This window comes from Aphis gossypii, chromosome 1, assembly GCF_020184175.1.
Source record: "Aphis gossypii isolate Hap1 chromosome 1, ASM2018417v2, whole genome shotgun sequence".
In the NCBI taxonomy this organism is placed as follows: domain Eukaryota; kingdom Metazoa; phylum Arthropoda; class Insecta; order Hemiptera; family Aphididae; genus Aphis; species Aphis gossypii.
The window spans coordinates 78,789,255-78,810,681 of NC_065530.1; the positions used below are offsets into that span (position 1 = coordinate 78,789,255).

The 21,427-nt window shown below is 26.8% G+C and overlaps 3 protein-coding genes across 4 annotated transcripts; 1 reads left to right on the plus strand and 2 right to left on the minus strand.

Annotated features, from left to right (window-relative positions):
- The first annotated feature begins 3,482 nt into the window (after positions 1-3,482).
- LOC114125369 (acetylcholine receptor subunit alpha-like) lies at positions 3,483-8,029 on the plus strand. Its single transcript, XM_027988985.2, has 10 exons — positions 3,483-3,679; positions 3,800-4,031; positions 4,144-4,415; positions 4,481-4,635; positions 4,781-4,825; positions 5,096-5,202; positions 5,294-5,510; positions 5,654-5,855; positions 6,042-6,194; positions 6,976-8,029. The coding sequence occupies exons 1-10, from the start codon at positions 3,610-3,612 to the stop codon at positions 7,323-7,325; spliced, it is 1,803 nt and encodes a 600-aa protein (XP_027844786.2). The 5' UTR covers positions 3,483-3,609; the 3' UTR covers positions 7,326-8,029.
- Positions 7,908-14,323, minus strand: LOC114125370 (retinol dehydrogenase 11-like). The gene is made up of 7 exons (XM_027988986.2): positions 13,938-14,323; positions 10,355-10,476; positions 9,704-9,907; positions 9,361-9,519; positions 8,754-8,879; positions 8,449-8,656; positions 7,908-8,223 (listed from the first exon to the last, which is right to left on the minus strand). The coding sequence occupies exons 2-7, from the start codon at positions 10,473-10,475 to the stop codon at positions 8,082-8,084; spliced, it is 960 nt and encodes a 319-aa protein (XP_027844787.2). The 5' UTR covers position 10,476; positions 13,938-14,323; the 3' UTR covers positions 7,908-8,081.
- Positions 14,324-17,717: 3,394 nt separating this feature from the next.
- LOC114125385 (c-Myc-binding protein-like) lies at positions 17,718-19,818 on the minus strand. 2 transcript variants are annotated; one of them, XR_003592515.2, is made up of 4 exons: positions 19,392-19,808; positions 18,405-18,529; positions 18,027-18,268; positions 17,718-17,887 (listed from the first exon to the last, which is right to left on the minus strand). XR_003592515.2 is itself a non-coding variant. In XM_027989001.2 (4 exons), the coding sequence occupies exons 1-3, from the start codon at positions 19,455-19,457 to the stop codon at positions 18,100-18,102; spliced, it is 360 nt and encodes a 119-aa protein (XP_027844802.1). In that variant the 5' UTR covers positions 19,458-19,818; the 3' UTR covers positions 17,718-17,887; positions 18,055-18,099. The 2 variants fall into 2 exon arrangements, 1 of the variants encoding a protein (XP_027844802.1); XM_027989001.2 differs by having other exon boundaries at positions 18,055-18,268; positions 19,392-19,818.
- Between the last annotated feature and the right edge of the window lie 1,609 nt (positions 19,819-21,427).

A 21,427-nucleotide genomic window follows, 5' to 3' on the forward strand; every position in this document is an offset into this window, starting at 1 on the left:
TGTACATTATTAGTCTAATGTCTTTAATAGTAATAAATTGTAGCAGTTTAGCACATGTTTATGATTATAATTTTACTCTCTACTATATAAAGTATAATACAGTTAATAAATGTCTTAAGTATATTATCTCACTATATATATAATATATATATTATAACATAGTATCGTTTGGTTTACCCAATCACTCACGACTCACAGCAAGTCAATCCTTAGCCACCTGTACTTTGGTGACAATTTATATAATATACTAATTAATTCATAAATATTACGTTTTTTTCTTTTATATAGATATGATTCAATTATGTTTCAATTTGTTTTATTATCGTTGCTTAAACAAGGCACTATATTATACTAACAGTAACAAAATAATTTAATATATTATAATATTGTTACTTTGCAACGTCTCTTCTAGCTGAGATACATGATTAAACCACGACCCCTAAACGTAGAACCACGTATATGTGTATATGTGCGAGTTTGGTCGTATACTTCACTATGTCCTGTCTAGGTATATATCATAATATTACTGTACCGTATATCATATAACGGTGTGTGAAAATTCGGATACACCCATGTGCGCTGCGTTTCGACTAGACCCGAACGGAACCGACCGCATCGCCGTGAACTTGTATATTTATTATAATAATATGTTCACACACGCAGTTGATTAAAACTGAGCTCAAAAGTCCCTTATGGGTAACCGAAGTCGGCCGCACGTGATTTACGACCGTTTCCCGCGATAATAACATAACTTCTTCGCGCGTTTGCGGGTCGCCGCCGAGTAGAGCAAAGGCGGCGCGGCGGCGGTCAGTGCCGATTCTGAATAATTAAGCTCGCCCTACATATATACGTGTATATTAACCTTAACCTACTGTATTATACATATATATATATACCTGTATAGTGTATAAATATAAGCTCGACAGGGACGTCGTTAAAATTTGCACCATATACACACACCACCGCCAAGGGACCGATAAATAACGGTTGGTCGGCTTTTATTCCGATGGATAATTATTTCCTTCCAAATTTTATACCTTATAATAATATATACGTATATATCTCCGTCCGAATAAAATGGAATTGGAGTGCTCTGGTCGACTCGACTACCGGCGACCGGGTTGTATAAAACTCACATTGTTCCCGTTCGTGGACATAATATATTATATTATACAAGTTCCTAATATTTATATATATTATATATAAGTTGTACATAATACATAATATAAAATATATTCAACTGAGATCAAACGATATACTACAACTATTATCGTACGATGAAAATCGTTCTAAAGTTAAGTGTATAATTTAAATATTTCTGAATTAAAATTTTCGTTATTGTTGTCTATACTTACAAACTTACCCACCTTTTTAGTTTAATATTCAGGCAAATATAAATATTTAATATTTAATTAACTATAATCTTAAATTAAACCAAAGAATTTTCATTACAACTTATAAGATATGCTTATAATTAGATATAATATAATAAACATATCACAAAATGCATAGATAGGTACTATCATTTAAATCAATTTCTAATGTACATAATTAGTTTAATAATATATTATAAATAATTGAGATAGAATTTCAATATAAATTATACAATGTATATTTTTAAATCATTGTGATTACTACTTATTTCTATATTTAAAATAATAAAATATAATATTATAATTTATTCGACATTAAGTTCCTAAATCAAGTAAATCGGTCAAAACAATAAACACAATTATGAATAAAATAACAATAAATTTCATTGTATAGATTAGTTGATATTAATGATAGAATTCAATGATACTAAACTATAATACATTTTTATATATTAAAAACTATAGCTAATTTGTGTCAACAGATTTCTATACCATTTATAGTAAAGAAATCTAACAACATTTTTACTTTAACTACAATATAAACATTTAATATAATATGAAAACAAACTTGTATTACTACAAATACTAATATATTGTACAGTGCATAAGTATTCAAAAAGAATATTTCAAAATTGTTTTAACAACTTTTGTATAGAGAATTTAAATTGTTTATCTTTTTTGTGTTGAGCTTATATGTTGAATGTGATGGAGATAATTCAAAATTTAAGTATATTGTAAACATTTACGTATTATATTCGATTATTTATAACTTATAAGAGAATAATCCAAGTAGATATATTCTTTAATACTTACTTGATATAATACATTTTATTCAATGATTTTAGAATGTTCTTACTATGCCTAACCTAATCTAACCAAAATAAGATTTAATTAAATGGATTTTATTCACTTCGTCTTATTTTAAGTTCTACGTATACATTTTTTTCATATGCATATTCATAAACTATAATCTATACTAATTAGTAATTAAACCTGTTGGTACTTATATGCAATATGCATAATAAATTATCTTCGTTTTAATAGCAAATTATCAATATTATCTAGTTATTATCTATATATATAATATATTAGTGTACACTAATCGCACACATGTTTATATTTTATAAATAATTTCTCAAGTGTCTTAAATTATGAAAAAAATCATGACTTTTATGTAACAAAAAAATTGTCGCGTGTATATAGATTATTGTTTTACATTAAACTGATATCTATAAGAAATGACAAATTTAATAAGTAATTAGGTCTCATGTATAATTTACTACATATGTATTGCAATATATATTATTATTGTTCAGTAGAGCCTATTATCTTCTTGGAGAATAGATAAAAATAAAATAAAAATATATTATACTAAACTATTTTAACTAAGTAAAAACCAATTTGTATTGTAATAAATATAAGACGTTAGACAATTTGAACTATTATTGTACATTTCTTTTTTTTATGTAATATATTTCCATAAACCATCTACGCAGCTAATTCAAATAATAAACAAATATCTAGAAATACAGAAGTTCAACAATAATGAGTGGATGTTAAGATGATTTTTTGATTTCAATAATAATATCAACACTACTATCATCTATACTTTGTAGTTTTTTTGTTTTCATTGATTAAATTACCTACTCTAGTAAGCAAGCTATGTATTCTATTTACATCAAATATACTTTGTTGTATAAATTTGCAGAATACCTATTGAACAATTGATTTAATTTTATAACCGTTTTATTATAATAGTGTTAATACGATTTCCATTATATTTTCAACTTCACTGGTACAATGTTACATATTATGTATATTGTGTTCTTTTTTTTTTTTTTACAGTTTTTTGAACTTAATTATTTATTATTTAAAATGTATACCACATTATAATAATACGATAACTATTTCGATTATAGCTGTGCACTTCAGTTTATATGCATTATTATCTATTTAGGAAAATACTATCGTCGTATTCGTCTACCGGACATTTGTGTATAAAAATAATATTATCATGCATATACAATATCAAATGTTATCTGTGCAACACTATATGAATAACATATATTCATATTTAGAATTATATGAAATACAGGATGTGACTGTGTGAGACCGGTTACACACTATATTAATAGTGTGTACACTGTACAGTATTCAAATAACATTGTATACGCACATGACACGTAACGAAAGTATATAATATACCAAGCAAAATCCACGACGATTTTTGGCCTATATGTTTCAAATTTTGACATTTTTACTTGCTCTGTCGGCATCCAGTCTTGGTTTGCTGCAGAACATTAACGGTAAGTATATCTCGTCTGACGCTAAGACATCGATTTTCTGCTTTTTAATGAGATATAATAATAATATATACTATTTTTTTTTTGCGTATCTATGTTTCAACTCTTCGCCTACACAAATAGGTGAACAATGTACGACTATTCTTACGGCGGGCTACGGATATCAAAATTGGTACAACGCCACTGAGTATCTGCCGGCAAATGCTTTCGTTACAGGCGTCGCGATGTTTAAGTTTTACGTACAAGGGGCGAGTGATGCTCACATCATGTTAGCCAGGCAACCATATTTGTTCGGATACGAAATCGTTATTGGAGGCGGATCGAACAGTTTTTGCGATATACGAAAATTCAACAGGTACGCACAGTTATATAATATAATATAATGTAGTGCGTCTATATTATAGTCTAGCAGTATTTAATATCATAAACTTAACTGGATGTATCTATTCTCGTATTTGCACAAGTAGAAATTTGACGTCGATGGTCACCGTTGCCACGGGAAAAATTCTTGACAGGTTCATTCCCGTCGGTTTTTGGATACGCGCATCCCAACAATCTGGGCTGATTGAGGTTGGCAAATACGGTGAAAACTTGCCGTTTATTTTTTGGACAGATCCGGTACCGATACCGGTCAAGTATTATAGCTTCAGCTCGTGGGGCACAGCAGTTTGCCAATGGATGTTCAAGTGTATTCCCGACCCGTTCGCAATGGCGTCGAAGACAATGACGAATACGACAGGTTATAATAAAATGTATAAATAAACAATTGTATTTTTATGCCAACCAAAATACGTTGCGTTTCAGAGAGGACTGATTATACTAAGAGATTTTTTACACACATGGAACAACTCAGAAGAGACGTACTGAGAAGGCGTGGTTCGTACGCAATCGACCCGACGACAAACCCTCAGAAAGTGTTAAACGTGGTGATAACTAACAACTTTAAGTTCATACATTTGGTATGTACTATGTAGGACGTATGTATTATACTCAAATGAAATATGATTTATTTTATAATTACAATAATAAATGTTCCCAATGGTTAATATATTTTTTACATTGCATATTGTATATAATATTTTGTTCTGATTTTTTATGTTAAAGGATGTCATGACTTCGACGCTCACACTTCAGGGTATCTCCACTTTTGTAAGTATATTTTCATATTTATTTAGTGGATATATTATAAATGAGAAATCAGTTAAAGCAAAATACTGGTTATAATAGATTAAGTTTTAAAGTTCTAGAAGTTTCAAATAATAATCGTCTATGTATAAAGGATGGACTAGTTATCTTGTCAGTTATCAAGATTCAATACATACATTGTCATCAATATTAATTTTACTAAATGAACCCAGAACCACGATAAAAACATAATAAATTACCTATTATATTATTTTTAAATTGTTATTTCCAAAGGAATGGACGGACAACAGCATTAATTGGAACCCTCAAAACTATAAAAATATTTCCAAATTGCATTTATCGAACTTCGAACTATGGCAACCCGAACTCGTACTACACAAGTATAAATTATAAATTAATGTATATATTTATAATACAACTAAGGATAATTGTTATAGATATTTTGTAATCGCTGTTGATTTCCATTTTCAGCGCCATAGATCCAGCCATGAGTATGTATTCTGAATCGAAAATATCTGTGGACAACAACGGCCTAGTTATGTGGAGACCTAAATTTAATTTTAAAACTAAATGTGACATCGACTTGACAATGTGGCCATGGGACAAACATAAGTGTAATTTATTGTTGAGCACGTGGTCACATAAAGTATCCAATGTCTTCTATGAACTGAAAGATAGTCAAAAGTCTGTAAGTAATCACGTTCGATATGCTGCAAACGCACCTACATGTTATAAATATAATTGCTTAGTTGTGGTGAACTTTAAGTGTACTATAATATAATGTATTATGCATAAATTGATGTGTATGTTTGGTATTATCACAACATACAGGAATGTTTACAAGTATCTCATTCGGATTGGAAACTCGATAGGGTGACGAGCTTTTACGTAGAAGAAAAAACACCGTGGGACGATATAATGGCAGCCATCAGCAGTTCTGAAGATGATCCACCGCAAACCTCATTGCAGCTCGTAGTGGAAATATCGAGAAACACGAAGATTTTCGATAAATTGTTTTATGTCCCGTTAATACGTATGATTTTTATTATTTTTTTTTTTTTTACCTAAATATTATTTTAATGTCTAATTACTTTGCCAGATATACAAGATTATTCATCGGATCAGAACATAAAAATAAAATACCTAAATAGAAATTCTTAAGATTTGCAGAAAAAATATTTATAATATTAATGCGATTATAATAGATTTTTGTTTTTAGTAATCAGTTGTGTATGGTTGTCATCTTTTGGTGTAATGCCGAATTCTTCATCAAAAATCACGACAATCTGCGTGTCAATAACACTTTCAACATTGATTATTGTATACATGACGAAGTATGTACCGGTCTTCTCTAAAGTCTCGCCAGACTTGAGTAAGTATAATATATTTTTATATTACCTATTTAATAAGAGCTAAATAATTAGTTAATTAATACGTTTTAATACATTTCAGCCAAATGATTTATTTTAAATTTTATAATTTTATATAATGATAATGTTTTTTTTCGATTATGACATTTTTTTTTTTTTTGGTTATACGTTGGAATATATTCATTAAATTATAATATAATTAATATAATAGTAGATCTAAAAACAAAACTCTTGTAAATATTTATAATATACTACATCACATTTTTTATAAGTTGTTAGTCGTTTACCCTAAATTTAAATTTCAAAAAATATATTTTTATTATTACATTTGCCATTGACAGATCACAAAAGTGACATACTTACTTTAACAGTCGTGCGCCCTAAAGAACTCCCATAAATATTATTTTCAAAACAACATAAAACTTAAAGTATTTATTAACAATGTATAAAAAGTGTATAGTATATTATTTTGAATGAATAATGAATGACGAATATATTTCATATATATTCAATTATTTTAAGAGCATATTTTGATATGTTTGGTATATCATATTTTTTTAAAGTTAATTAGAGTTTTTTAGAGATTATAAACAACCTAATTTTAGTTGTAAACTTCTAATTTATAAAAATATCAATATGCGAAACTAACAATAATAATAAAATTAATAATATTTTTGTGACACGGCGTATTGAATAGACTAAAAAGCTACACCATTGTCGTATGCAGTTTATTTTACCACAACAATTAATATATAGATAATGTATAGGTCATTTTTATTTTAGTGCTTGGATACTTGAAGCTGATCCTCCTGATATCAATAGACGCGTTCATTTCAGCATTGCTCATAACAGTGCACAATCGTAAATCGACCAGCGGTCATCCTCCGTTCGCATTAACTAGATTCCTGACCACGCCCGTCGTGACGAAACTTCTGATGTTACCAAAATTAGATTCCACCCGGAGCCTCGTCAATGACCAGTTAGACCACAGACTCACCAAAACATCCGAAACCATCACCACACTATGGGATATCGTCATAGTCGCTTTTGAGCGAATCATATTCATAATGTTTTTAGCTTCCACAATGGCCATATTGTTGTCCATCAAGTTTTCCATTACAGCTTTATTTTGATTGAGCTTAACAGTATTTATAAATTATTATGACAACATGTATATTATGTAGTCACAATAGTAGCGTACTTATGATATTTTCTAGAAAGAAAAAGGGCGTTATGTATGCAAATTAAGTATAAGGATTGTTGAAATAAAACATCGTTTTATAAGATATACAAAACAAAATTTTTATTTGTCAACAAAATAGACACTTTTTTAATAGTATGGAAAATTTTTATTTATATTGTTTTATATTTTAGATTAAAGATAATTTACTAGACTAACCTAGTGTTATGAAAAATTACAGTTTTATATTATACGAATAATTTGTATTGTTGTATTACAAATTTGAAATTTAGTAATCACAAAGCGAATGATTTTGTTTCTTCATAATTATTAAAACAACGCGTTTGTTTTGTGTCATGCATAAATCAGAGTTGATACTATTTAATATATTTTTAGGGAGGTGTCTATCCTTGTGTTAATACCTTGCATCCATAATATTACGTCACTCAATAACATAGCTAGGTGTATTATAAACTATACAATTGTATGGTAATAAACTAAAATATATTCAAGTAAGTACATTTTATACATCATATGAAATAATTACACGTATCATTAATTATAATTTATTATAAGATAAAATAAGTTCATGACTATTATATATAAATTGTATAAATATATATACTTAAGAAAAATAAAACCTTAAAAATAACTCGATGTTCGAATATAACATTGTTGTAGAAAACATACCACGATGATCAAAACACTTTTAAATCGATACGTCATCTTTTTCTGGTTGGAAAGGATCTACCGAAGGTTCTAAATTAACTAATACGCAGCTAGTATCCCACAATTCTGCACTGACCTTTTCGTCTTTGGCCACGGCTTCCGGTTCAAATACCTTACAATCACTAAAAAATAAAATTCAAAACCAAAATAATCACTCAGATATAAAAACCATTTTGTATTATGTTGTTATAAAAACCGTTTATGTCATCGCAAAAATCGAAATTTAAAATAAATAAAATATAAAACGTGTATAAGCAATGAAAAAATGTAAGCACACTATTAAGTGTATACAATTAATCCAAGAAAAGTATACAGGTATTGGTAATATTTTTGCCCCATCAAATCACCTGTAACATAAACCACTTTCGTTAGCACATTTCTCGTCCAAAGCACAGTGTAGCGTGGTCTGAGCGCCTTGTTGGGGTGTCTTTACAGCGTACTTGGTGAAACTGTTGTAAAACCACGAAGCGCCAGGGAATACAGTCTGATCGACAAACCGGCTAAGTTCGGTGTTGACTACGCCTGGGTTGACCGCGTACACAGTCACACCAGTACCTGCACAATAAAAAACGTTAGGTATATTTTCCGTTCACGAAATTCACTTTCGTCGTATAATATATAGGCGATCGTAGTTAATGGTTACCGAACTTACCATTTAAACGTTTGGCCAGTTCTGCGGTAAACAAAATATTGGCCAACTTGGAGCGTCCATAGGCACCACTGGGTGTGTAGTTCTTATCCAAATTTATGTCATCGAAATGCATCTTTTGATCGCCCCCTGTATGGTATACACATCATTAGAAAATTTAAAATTTAACTTACAGCTTAAAATTCAAAAGTGTACCCATATAAATAATTAATACTAATGTTTGAAAATAACTAAAATTTCTCAAAGCTCCCGAAAATGTTATTAAATTTATAGTAAAAAGTATGGTAGTACTTATAGCAAATTTAATTAGCTTTAATTATTTAAGCTATTTAATTATTGTTTTAGTAGCTCATCATGGCTAGGTATATTATTACGACTTGATAATATATTCTAACCTAATAAAGTTCTACTATGTAAAAATCAGTTGTATAAAATCTTAACTGTGTTGGAGGATTTAAGCTGTTAAATATTTGTATATTTGTAAAAACATATATACGAGTGAGTAAGACGTCGATTCCAAAAGAATATGTTATTATCAAAATTGAATTGTCACTTAATTCAACAATGATTACATAATAATATTATAAAACAAATAATACAATTATCTTACATTTGTAAGCCGATGAAGTTACATTGATTATCCTAGCCGGAGCGGACTTCAGTATTCTGGGCAGTAACAAAAGCGTAAACAGAAAATGACCCAAATGATTAGTTGCCAATTGAAGTTCAATTCCATTCTCTGACAAAGTTTTCGGGCACATCATTATACCTGTACGAAAATTTCAAGTACATATATTATTATAATTACATATATATTGATTTAATTTTCGAATAATAGTATTTCATATCATTATTGTAGTTTATATGTGAAGTATCAAAAATCGTAGCAGGTATGTTATACTATATTATAATTAATAAGTATATTACAATATAATGTTCATGATAATACTCACCAGCATTATTTACTAGAATATCAATATTTTTCTCGGTACGCAATATCTCTTTGGCACATTTCCTTACAGATGCCAAAAACGACAATTCCAAATATTTGAAAACCAACTCCCCGACGTTTTTATCTCCTTCAGTCTGATTTTTGATACTGTCTATTGCATCTTGTGTCTTAGACGCACTTCTACACGCCATTATCACCCGAGCACCTAAATTGACAAGATAATTATTATGGTGTAACGTAGGTACCTATAGTATTAGGTATATTTATAATATTCCAAAAATAATTCTTTGCGCAACTGAAACCTAAATAGCAATAACTCAATATAATTATTATATTATGATCTTCAATTTATACTTCGGCCACATGAAACTTAAATCCGATATTGCTGATAAGTACTGATAGCAATAATTTTTGTTTTTTTTTTTTTTTATGAGACAATAAAATATACGAAGTTAAATATGGTATACTATAATTATAACCTTTAAGTATCATTTTTTAATTAACAAATCAAAGGAAAATTTAAACAGTTGTTACAAAATGTATTCCATTTTGTATGAAAAACATAAAAAAAAAATACATTATTTAATAAATCATAATACAACTACTAAAAATGGGGAGGAGGGTGACAAATACATACTCAAATCACTCTTACCTCTTTTGTAGAATTCCGCTGCCGTTTCTTTTCCGATTCCTGTGTTACATCCCGTTACAATAACAGTTTTTCCATCGAGTCGCGCTTTTGATGTACAGTGGCTCGGTAACAAATACTCCATGCTGAAATTTTAACATACTAGCTACAGTGGTTTAAATATTAACATAATATAATATATTGTACTGAATACTGAGTATTTTAATTTATCATCGAAAATATTATAATATTATACGAGTATTATATAACATGGCTGTTTTTCCCGGCTAATTTTATATTTTAAAATATATATAATGTGCTTATGCTATAGTTATATTTTATACGTCATCATAGATGCATTGCATGAAGTAATTCGATATCACAGTATTATATTATACCTATAATATACGCATGTATAAAACTATATAGACTTCATGACACACATCTCGTTCGTTTTTTAGTTACGTATTTCATTTTTAGTATTCATATTATATTATTATTTATTATGATGTATCATTTTTATACATATATACAGAGTGATCCACCGAGTATGCTCAACTCATTTTAATTTAATAATTAATACATTCAAATTCTTATTTTTTGAAATTTAAGTACTTAAGGATTATATTTTTAAGCACTTATATTTTGTATTCGTTTGAAGAGTGATGTACTGTGATCTATGGCATTAAATTAATTTATTTTTAAATAATAACTACATTATTTAAAAATAAATAAGCAATATGAATATTATGATAAGTAGTTGATTACAAAACTGCGATGTACATAAATAGATAAACAAACAAGTAGTTTCTGAGTTATTTAACTTTAAATTTCAAATTTAATAAATTAGGTCCATACCAAAAAGTTTAGAAAATGATGAGATTAGACTATGATGATTTGAAAATTATAATAATTAATATTGTTTTTTAGTTAATAAAGTTTAATAAATCAGAAAGTACTCGTTTGAATTTTTATTTAAACTGAAAATCAATACATATAGTAAAATTGAATAATAAACAAGATACTATTTTATTAGTATGAAAAATCTATGTATTAGAAAATAATGTTTTTAAGTAAATTAAAAATTTCTAAATATCAGAAAATTAATAAATTAATTATTAAAATATAATAGTTACGGATCGTTAGATGAGCCATAGCTATACTTAATCAATCATTCTATCAAAACCGATTTAATCATTTATTGATTAGCGTTAATACCTATTAGCATTTTATTAAATACGTACCTGTTATATTATGATATTTATAAGTTGTATTTATAAATATGTATAAGTTCGTCAATTTGATGAAATAGGTACTTCCTCAAAATTTGTCATAATTAAATATTTTCAAAATAATAATGTTATTATAAATTTATAAAAATAATAAGTTCACAACATTTATTTTTTTATACACATGACTAATAAAAGTACTTTCGAATGGAAAAAGCATAAATGAATATTATGTAAAACTTTACTCAAGTAGTCCTTTTTTAGGATTACCAACCGACAACTTCACTATTAAAATGGTACTATAAAACTAAATTATTTTATATAATGAAGGTACCTATAAAATACTTGTGCATATTTTAGTACTAATAGCACCAATGACTGATGCTAATAAGTAATAGATAGTAAATGTTAAAATAATTATATCAATATAAAAACTAAAATAGTAAGAAACAAGGACATATGAGTACACATTACATGTATTATATAATAATGGATAAATTATAATTTATTTTTATTATGTTTTTTATTTAATTGTGAGACTTTTAAGTTAAAATTAAATAGTTGCATACATTATTTATAATTTACTCGGTGATTTTGTAACGTTTAAGTATAATATTATGGAATAATCTGAATAGGTACAATATGCCACTAAAAACAGTGTCATTATTCATTTTAAGTATTAAAAAATAAATATACCTATCATGCATGCGTGTTTGCGTTAGTGTAGTGCAAGTATTATAAAAAGCGTGTGTATATTAGTATGTAAACAACAAATAGGCAATTATCCAAGTTAAACGTCCCATGATATTATATTATATAATCATATTATAACAACGCCGGTAGTGCAGCGCACAATGAATGACCTAGGTATATTAAAATATCAAAATTATTACTTAATTTAAATGTCTTACAGTAAATAATATAAATAAATAACTGCAAACATTATTTGTAAAATGTTTGATTATATCAAAACATTTTCTAGTTTTCGCACAATATGGTGAATGTTTATTTTTATTTTGTTGATATGAGTCTTTAAGGCAGCTTCCCAAACTGATGACATGATTAAATAGTGTGAGTAGTAAATTAGTACCAAGCAACCATTTCTTATATAATTTAATTTAATATGATTTGAAAGAGGTTTAAAAGATAGTATGATACTTGGAGTATTTAAAGAGCCTATATTAAATGTCTCTAGTTATATAAGGATCTTAGTATCAAACTAGAGTAACACCTCAAGCCCTCGAGAATATACAAGTTACTAAATTAGTTATAATTGGTTAAGTGTTGCACTAAAATATTGAACCAAGATGCTTTGTTAATGTATAGCTGATTACTGATTAGTTATTACAAGTCATAGTTACAGTAAAATAGTTACATTTAAACTTTAAAGTTACATTATTATATTTTATGTTTTTAATTCGAAAAATATTATGATGTTACTAAATGTTTGTTTGAATGAGGAGTTCAGATAAAATTACGTAATTATGTAAGTTATAACTAGAATTTTAAATTATTAACATTGGAAATGATTAAAACACTACCATAGTAACAAAATGTTACAATTTTTAGCTAATAGGTACCTATGTATGATTACAACAGCAGAGCATATTAAATAAATAAAATATATAAGCCCCAAATGGCAAACTATACTAATATTGTGCTGACTTGAAATATGTTTAACACGTCATGATACACATGGTCACATAAACAATATACTTATATATTATAAAAATATTGAAAATCATGTATGTTATAAAATAAAACAGTAAAACTTATAAGTTATAACACCAACGCTTGTTTTTGTAAATTTGTAATTTAGCTATGAGATGAAAATAAAGAAAACTAAGGGAATCTAGTTCAACGAATGAAATAATCCGTGTATAATCAAATCAACTTAATCAATACGCATTAATGTAATCGATATTTTAAGTGTTAAAACAGTCCCATGGATACAATAATAGAATATTAAACATTCATTATAGGTAATAATATATATTTCATTTTTTTCAAGTCAACATGTCTAAATTTTCTATATTATTTTATACATATTTATAATAATATCATATAGGTACTTTATATAATAAGCAAATTTGTTGATAAATGATAAGAAAATTGTTGTACTATAATATAATCAGTCATAGTAAAAACACTGTAAAATAATATCATCAATCGACTACAAATATTGTGTTACAAATTACAATCGATATAGGTATAATTAATACAATATTATACATTATAAACTATTTTATCGTAGGATAGTATCAACGTATATCGTCAGTATTATTATATACTGATTTCTAAACCAAAATCGATTAAGCAAAACTTGGATTTAATTTATTGTTAATGATAATTAATTTAAATTATTATGTATAACTCACCTTATTGTTGAATATTCTTCGTATACTTCTAATACTTTTTAATAATATTGTAATTGACGAGTTTTGCCGTTCGTATATAATATGGTATAACAGTATATTTTAATATTTAAAACATTTTGTATTAATTAATTGAATTGTGAACGTTATAACGCAAATAATAATGATGATGGTAATATACTTTTAAAAGCGTAACAAAATACTGTTAACAAGGGTAACAACAAGTTAAATAACAATTTACTGTGTAAACTTTTGATTTAATGATTTTTTTTCGATAAAACTGAACCAAATGACATTTGTATCATTCCACCAAAAAAGTTTACATTAGCGCATGCGGACGATCAATGAAAAGTATAACACGAGAATGATTAACATCATCATACTATTTTATTGATTGCCGGCATGTATAAATTATAACGTGAATATAGATACGAAACAGCAGTAGATAAACGGTGACCAGACTATAATATATGTTTTATTATTATACCACAACGTCATCATTTATTACCCGTGAAATGATATTTAAAAAATACCTATATCATAGATACGAAGTCAAATAGTTGATGAGTGTACACTAATAGGTCAAAGGTTTCTTTTAAATATAAAAATAAAATGAGATTAAAGGTATTTTATATTACTATAGAGGTAATTAATTGATTGCCTCCTTAATATCCGTACCTATACAGGCTATTTAATAATTTATAGTACATAGTTGAATAGTTCCATAATATAGTATTATTGCATTCTATTCATATCATCAACATAAATATATAATTGCGATCACAGTCCTGCGTAAAACTGTAATGCTAAATAATTAATTTAATATTTAAAACAATAACTCCCGTTGGAAAATACATTATGAATAATGACTCACAATAATATATTATATTATTATTTATTATATTGGTTTACGACATATTTCAGTATAAAAAATATTTAACACGTACTACGAACCCGTAATACGTATTCGTCTAAAATGTATCAATATAATATATACCTAGATACACAATTGATATGTAAATAATTCATAATAATAAGTTGAAATTGCACTTATGTTCTGAAACAATTGATGTTTTAAGGATCGAGTTTTTTCAATGAAAATCGTTACCTACTATTATATAGGTAGTCTATACTACAATTTACAATATTATGTATAACTTTAACTGAAATTTTAATATTTTGTTCAATATTTATAGAAGTCGTCAACTTGTAAGCATTTAATTATATTTTAAAACCATAATTGCATGCATTGAAAAAAATGCAAATTATGCAAAAACATGAGTAATATTTATATTTTACAATTTACATACTCATATCATGAAACGTTTAGATTTTCTATAAAAGTAATTTATTTACCTATTATAATAGGACATATGTAGATAGGTAAATGCCTAAAAAATATGCATTTTAAGTTTTCATTTAAATTCGGCCAATATTTTTGAGAAATTCTGTGTAATAATAAATCGCTATGAGTCTTCAACTTTTTCCTAGAAATATCATATATTTCTTATCTTACAAAAATTTAATGAGCGACATATATTATTATTACTTAATAAAAAATGTTTGAAAATTGTAGTCATAACACCCAAGCATTGTATCTCACCCCATGATTATACTAACGAACAATGCAATTAATAACCAGGTAACATGACTTAGTTTATAAAGTGTATATTTTACTCTGCAGACTGCAGCAAACCAACTTTTCAAAAAAAAAAAAATACATCTTTAACAAGAATAATGTGAGACAGTAATATTTATCATTAGATTGAGTACTTTTACACATGTTTTCTTTGTTTTGTTTTTATTTTCTCAGTTAATTAAATTTTGTTATTTACACATAAATTATAATTAAACGCCATTTGGCGTTTAACCACAGAATAAAATAACATTTTAATAAATACTTTCGACACGTTCAAATGATAATGGCAACGCGATCTACTGTCGTTGTTTTAAACTTATCTACGTGCAACATGGATGACTGAGTCTCCGTTAGATAATGTTGACAAACACAACTTTTGTTTTTATCGATCCTATCAAAATTTCCAAACAAAATATTAAATAACGCATTTCAGAATTTGACGGCGATAACGTTGGGTAAGTTGTTCGATCAATCATTTCAGAATTTTACTTAGAATGAAACAAAACTTCCCAATGATAAAAATGATAAGAGCCATTCAAGTACAATTATCATTAAACTTTGGATATTTAACATTAATTCATCATTTCTTCTTTAATAACAACAACAAAAAAAAAAAATTGCAACAGAGGTCTGAAACTGAGAGCACCTTTTTTATAAAGCGAAGACGTCTTACCATACACCATAAACAATTTACACTAACTTTATAAATAATAATTAAATAATATATAAATGTAGGTAACTCGTAACTAACACTTAATAATTTTCGTGTTGCTAAATGCCTAACATTAATTCTAAGACAAAATCTAGAAGATGAACATATTGAAAGACAGTGGCGCACCCTTGGTCGTTAAAGCCCCCCTTCCAAAAGAAAATAATAATAATAAATTATTTTTGCACTAAATTATACATTATTATAGCATTAGTATTGTCACAAAGTATAATAATATCACAATGATGAATGATGTTGTTTTTTTCCAAATTGTATTATTATGTTAGATACTAGATAGTAGATACACATTAATAATTCAATAGTAAGTGTACGTTTATACGTAATAATAAAGGCTTGTGTCAATCACCAATCACTTATTTCGCTGAAAATTATTTTTAGATTTATAGGAACCATTAACCAACGTATTCTAAGTACTAGCGATTACGTAGTTGGATCGGAAGCCGTCAACTTTGATCAATACTATATCGTATACGATAACAATAATAAAATTATTAAAAAATAAAAAACGTTTATTACCTGTAGAAGCGGCGTTAGAAGAAAATTCAATCGTGGAATTGTAAAGACTCGTCGTCAGACACATTTTTACTAAATGGTATATTCATCAATTTACATTTATTATTTCTTTACTTTATTCAAAAAAACTATTAGCTTATACCTATGCCTACTTTAGGTACCAACAAAGTAAAATACTTCAACTGGCAGACATAGATCTATCTATTGTAATTAAGCAAGTAGAAAGTGTAGTGTCTATTTTCCATTGACTTAGTAATGCGAAAAATTTAAGCAATTAATTCTAAAAACACAATAAATTTCCTCTAATTTAGACTTCATAATCTATTCATAGATAGTCTAGGTAACCTACACTCTACAGAGTTCAATCTTTATTCTATGGATTGGTTTTTTGCTATTAAATTTATTTTCTGATCAATTTTTAAAACAAAAAAATCTACTTACAATTAGTTTTAAAAGTATTTTACCAACTAGACATAATCCAATAGTTGATAAAATTTCAAGTTTTAACAATCTTTTCGAATTCCATGAAAAAGATTTGCAACAAAATGGTTTTTTTGTTACAAAGACCAAGTTTGAAATGTGGCACGAACAATTAAAAAACTGTTGCTATATTATACCGCTAAACAGTAAACACAATTGATGGTTTAAAATTTTAAATGTATGTGATTGAAAAGTATTTGAATCAATATTTTTTATACTTTTGAAAATATTCGAAACATAAGTCATTACCAGTAAGAACAAATACGACTATAAGAGATCGTTTTCCACACTATTGTGAATCCAAATACCTAATGAAACCTATCTCGGAAAAACGATCATTAATCATCATCATAATCATGTCCAACGCACTATTTACAAAAATAAAAAAAAATATATTAATAAAATAAGTTTAAGTATTATGTTCGTTTTTTGTGGTTATTTTATTTTATTATCTCTTTTCACATAATTGTTTTCTTAGTTTAAATTTGCTATTTTTAATGAATTGTGAAGGTGATACGTCAGTTAATTTTGTTTGTAAACGATTTTAGTAGGGGGAAATGTTCTCCGGTGTTCAACCAATTTGAAAAAAATCTAAAAACATTATATGATACAAAAAATTATTAATTCAACATTATACATGATATAACCTGTATTAATTCGTAAATTTTAAGACAATTAATAGGTACTTGAATACTAAGTATATGAGAACTTATAAGTTATAGATAATTACCTAGATATAACTTTACTTAAGTAGATACCACTTGTAGATTTTCTGTAGTCCGTAGCCGATGTAACATATAATATTATTCCTCCTCCGCAGACATAGTATGGTTAGCTGTGAGTACTGCCCTCAAATGTTCGTTTTCAGTTTTCAAATAATCTCTGAACGAATAAGCCTCGACCAGTTTAGTTTTGATTTCCGATATTTTTTCTTCGTCTGGATTCGGTTTTACCATCATCTTCCTGATGTATCTACACGCAGTAACAATAATAAATAAATATATTTATATGGTTGTTTAGCGTGTACAGCTAGAGGTTAGGTCTTAGCCCTCGCCCCTCAGGTATGATATTTAAACACATCGTATATTATGTATTTTATTTTATTTACTCGATGTTTGGAAATTCCATAACTGGGCACTCGTATAGCTCCATAAAAATTTCGGTGAACTTGTCCAGCACGCCCTTCCGGTCCAGATATTCGCGGAAGTCTTTGCGTCTGGTCATGTGTCCAATCTATGAACATCAAATATTATAATAATACACTGCACCGCGGAGCACATGCAGTACCGCCAGTACTCGAGGATCTAAGAACTTTAACATCCAGTAATAATAACCAAAAATGGTTGTTTTCATTTGAATAACTGAGGTGTAACTTAAATATTTTACTATAATATTAAATACCTTTAAAAAGAAGGTTTCTTAATTTGCTGTTACGGTAGAAACTGTTTATAATGACACCAGTGACCAGTTATAATGACATATTGGGTGTAATAACCCTAGATTGAAAGTCCCAGCAAAGCTCCTATATAGAGTTATATATAGAGTTCTATTATTGGTTATAATGACAAACGGTTATTATGACCTATTTTCCTTGGTCCTTTGAATGTCATTACTCATTATAAATAGTTTCTACTGTATATTTCATATTTTCATACCTAGGTATACTTGGTGTTCATACTAACAGCAAATAAATCTTGATATGCACACACATACAATATGGTTCAATAGTTCATAATGGTGAGTTTTACAATATTTATCGATTAATATTTTTAAATATTTAATTAATTTACTTACAATTATATTATATTTTATTTTTAAGAAATATTAATATATAATATATTGTTTAAAGTGGAAAATATTTAGCACCTACCTACATACATATTATAGGTTAAGTAAATTTTAATAAAACAGAATTTTTAATTTAATATTAAAAAGCATCTTATAAATTAAAAAATTACTCATACAAAAAGTATTTAGAAGTATAAAATTATTTAGCAATATTCCAAGAGATATTGAAAATTCGTTGATTAAAGGTTTAGTTAATAAAATTAATATAATAACTATAATATAGTTTATAGATTTCATCGATTATTACCTTATCACTGAATAGATTTCCGCTGTTCAAATAAAACTCTTTATCCTTAATTGGCTGGTTTGTCATTCTTTTTACCAAAATATCTTTACGAAGAAAAGGTTTTAAATAAATATTAATTTATTAAAATGTGGCTGTAATATATGATTTGGTAGGATTAATTTTCAATATTTTCAAATCTAATTGACAATACAATTACGTCACTACGTAACAGCCGTAACTATAATTATTATTATTTTTTTAATTGATAATGCCATTCTTTGATTTATAAAATAATTAAGGTCGCTTAATCTTTCGTTAGCCAAGTATTATAAACTTTTAATTTATTCACATTAGTTTATAGAAATGTTACAGGGACGTAGCCTGATGTAGGTTCGAGGTTGTTTGTGTAGCTGTAGCATACACATAAAATTGTAAGAACTGCTAATACTTAAAAAACGTAAAATAAAAAATTACTGATGAATCATAAATTATAATTCAAATTTCAAATAAAATTTTATTTTTTACTTTTAAAAGTTATTAGAATATGGAATGTGTTTAAAGAAATAATCTTGAGTCTTGACGACCACAATAATATTAAACAATGTGCTCCGTAAGTTAATTATTATTTTTAATATTTATGATTATTTCTTTATAGTTTATATACCTCAGTACCTCACAATCTTATAAAAAATAACTAGATAATGAGTAATGACTAATGAAAAATGATAAATGTGTTCTTTACACCATTAAACGTACCCTTATGCGCTTAACCATAAAAACGCCGATTATGTGATTTTCTCAAACCTTTTTTCAATAATTATTCCGATTTTCGAAATTTAAACTAGAATAGAAAGATTGAAACATTTTAGTGTTCGAAACAGTTGTTGAACACGCTAGCGTATTTTAGAAGACTCACTTGTAAGTTAGGTACTCACAAATACCTAACATTTCTAAGTATAAATAAAAAAAGTTTTTTTGAAAAAACCGCTTCAATAGGTGCCATATTAAAAAAAATTAAATTATTAAATTATTTTACGTTTTTTTCACTTACCTATATTTCATCCACAACACACCTTATATATTTTTCATTTTCTATGCAGAAAAATATATTATCATCTAATAGAATATGTATTAACAGAAGTAACTTGACCAAATATAAAGTAGTAAATTCCTTTTTTAATAACTAATTAAATGTGTAATATAAATTTGCTTTTTTTATACAATTAAAGTTAATACCTAAAGGCTAAATGCTTTTTCAAGGATTTATTTTGTTACAAAATCCGAAACTTACTTATACCTAATGCATATGAAGTTTCGAGTTTCAAAACCAGCTCCTTTACCATGAAAATATGTACATTATAAGTGAATTTTAACTTTTAAATGAACCAGATACTTATTATGTCAAATGTAGAGTTGCAAAAAAATACAGATTTTTAAATATTTTTTAACGTTTTTAAAACAATATTTAAACGTTTTTTTTTTTTGTTTAACATGTATTTTCGTTTACCTACATAGTTTAAATTATAAACAGCTTTTTTTGACTTTAGGGAAAATATTATTAATTGTAAATAAAACAAATCCACTTGTTTAGATAATTTGGAACCCTGATTAGAGGCGACGTTGATCGAGAAGCTGTCAACTGAAAGTGAATTTATGCGTCAGTTAAATAAATAGGTATTATTATAATAAGTGATCATATACCTAAAATCGTGTTCATTGTATTATGTCATTATAATATTACTATTACTTATTAGTACTACTATTAATTATGTAATATGTAGGATACATTAATACATAATATAATAAAATTAAAATATAGTATAGATAACCATAGTCAATGGATACTATATATCTAGTATCTATAACATTATAATACCTACACTAATAAAGGTAGGTACATTAACATTAATTAATTAATAATAAATATAATGGGTAAATGGTAGGTATGTTGTAAAAATTATCATTTTATAAAAAAAGAAACACGTTCTTATATTAGAACTTGTATGAGTGGTTATCTACTGGTTAAATTTAAATTCAATTTAATTGATAAGTTTAAA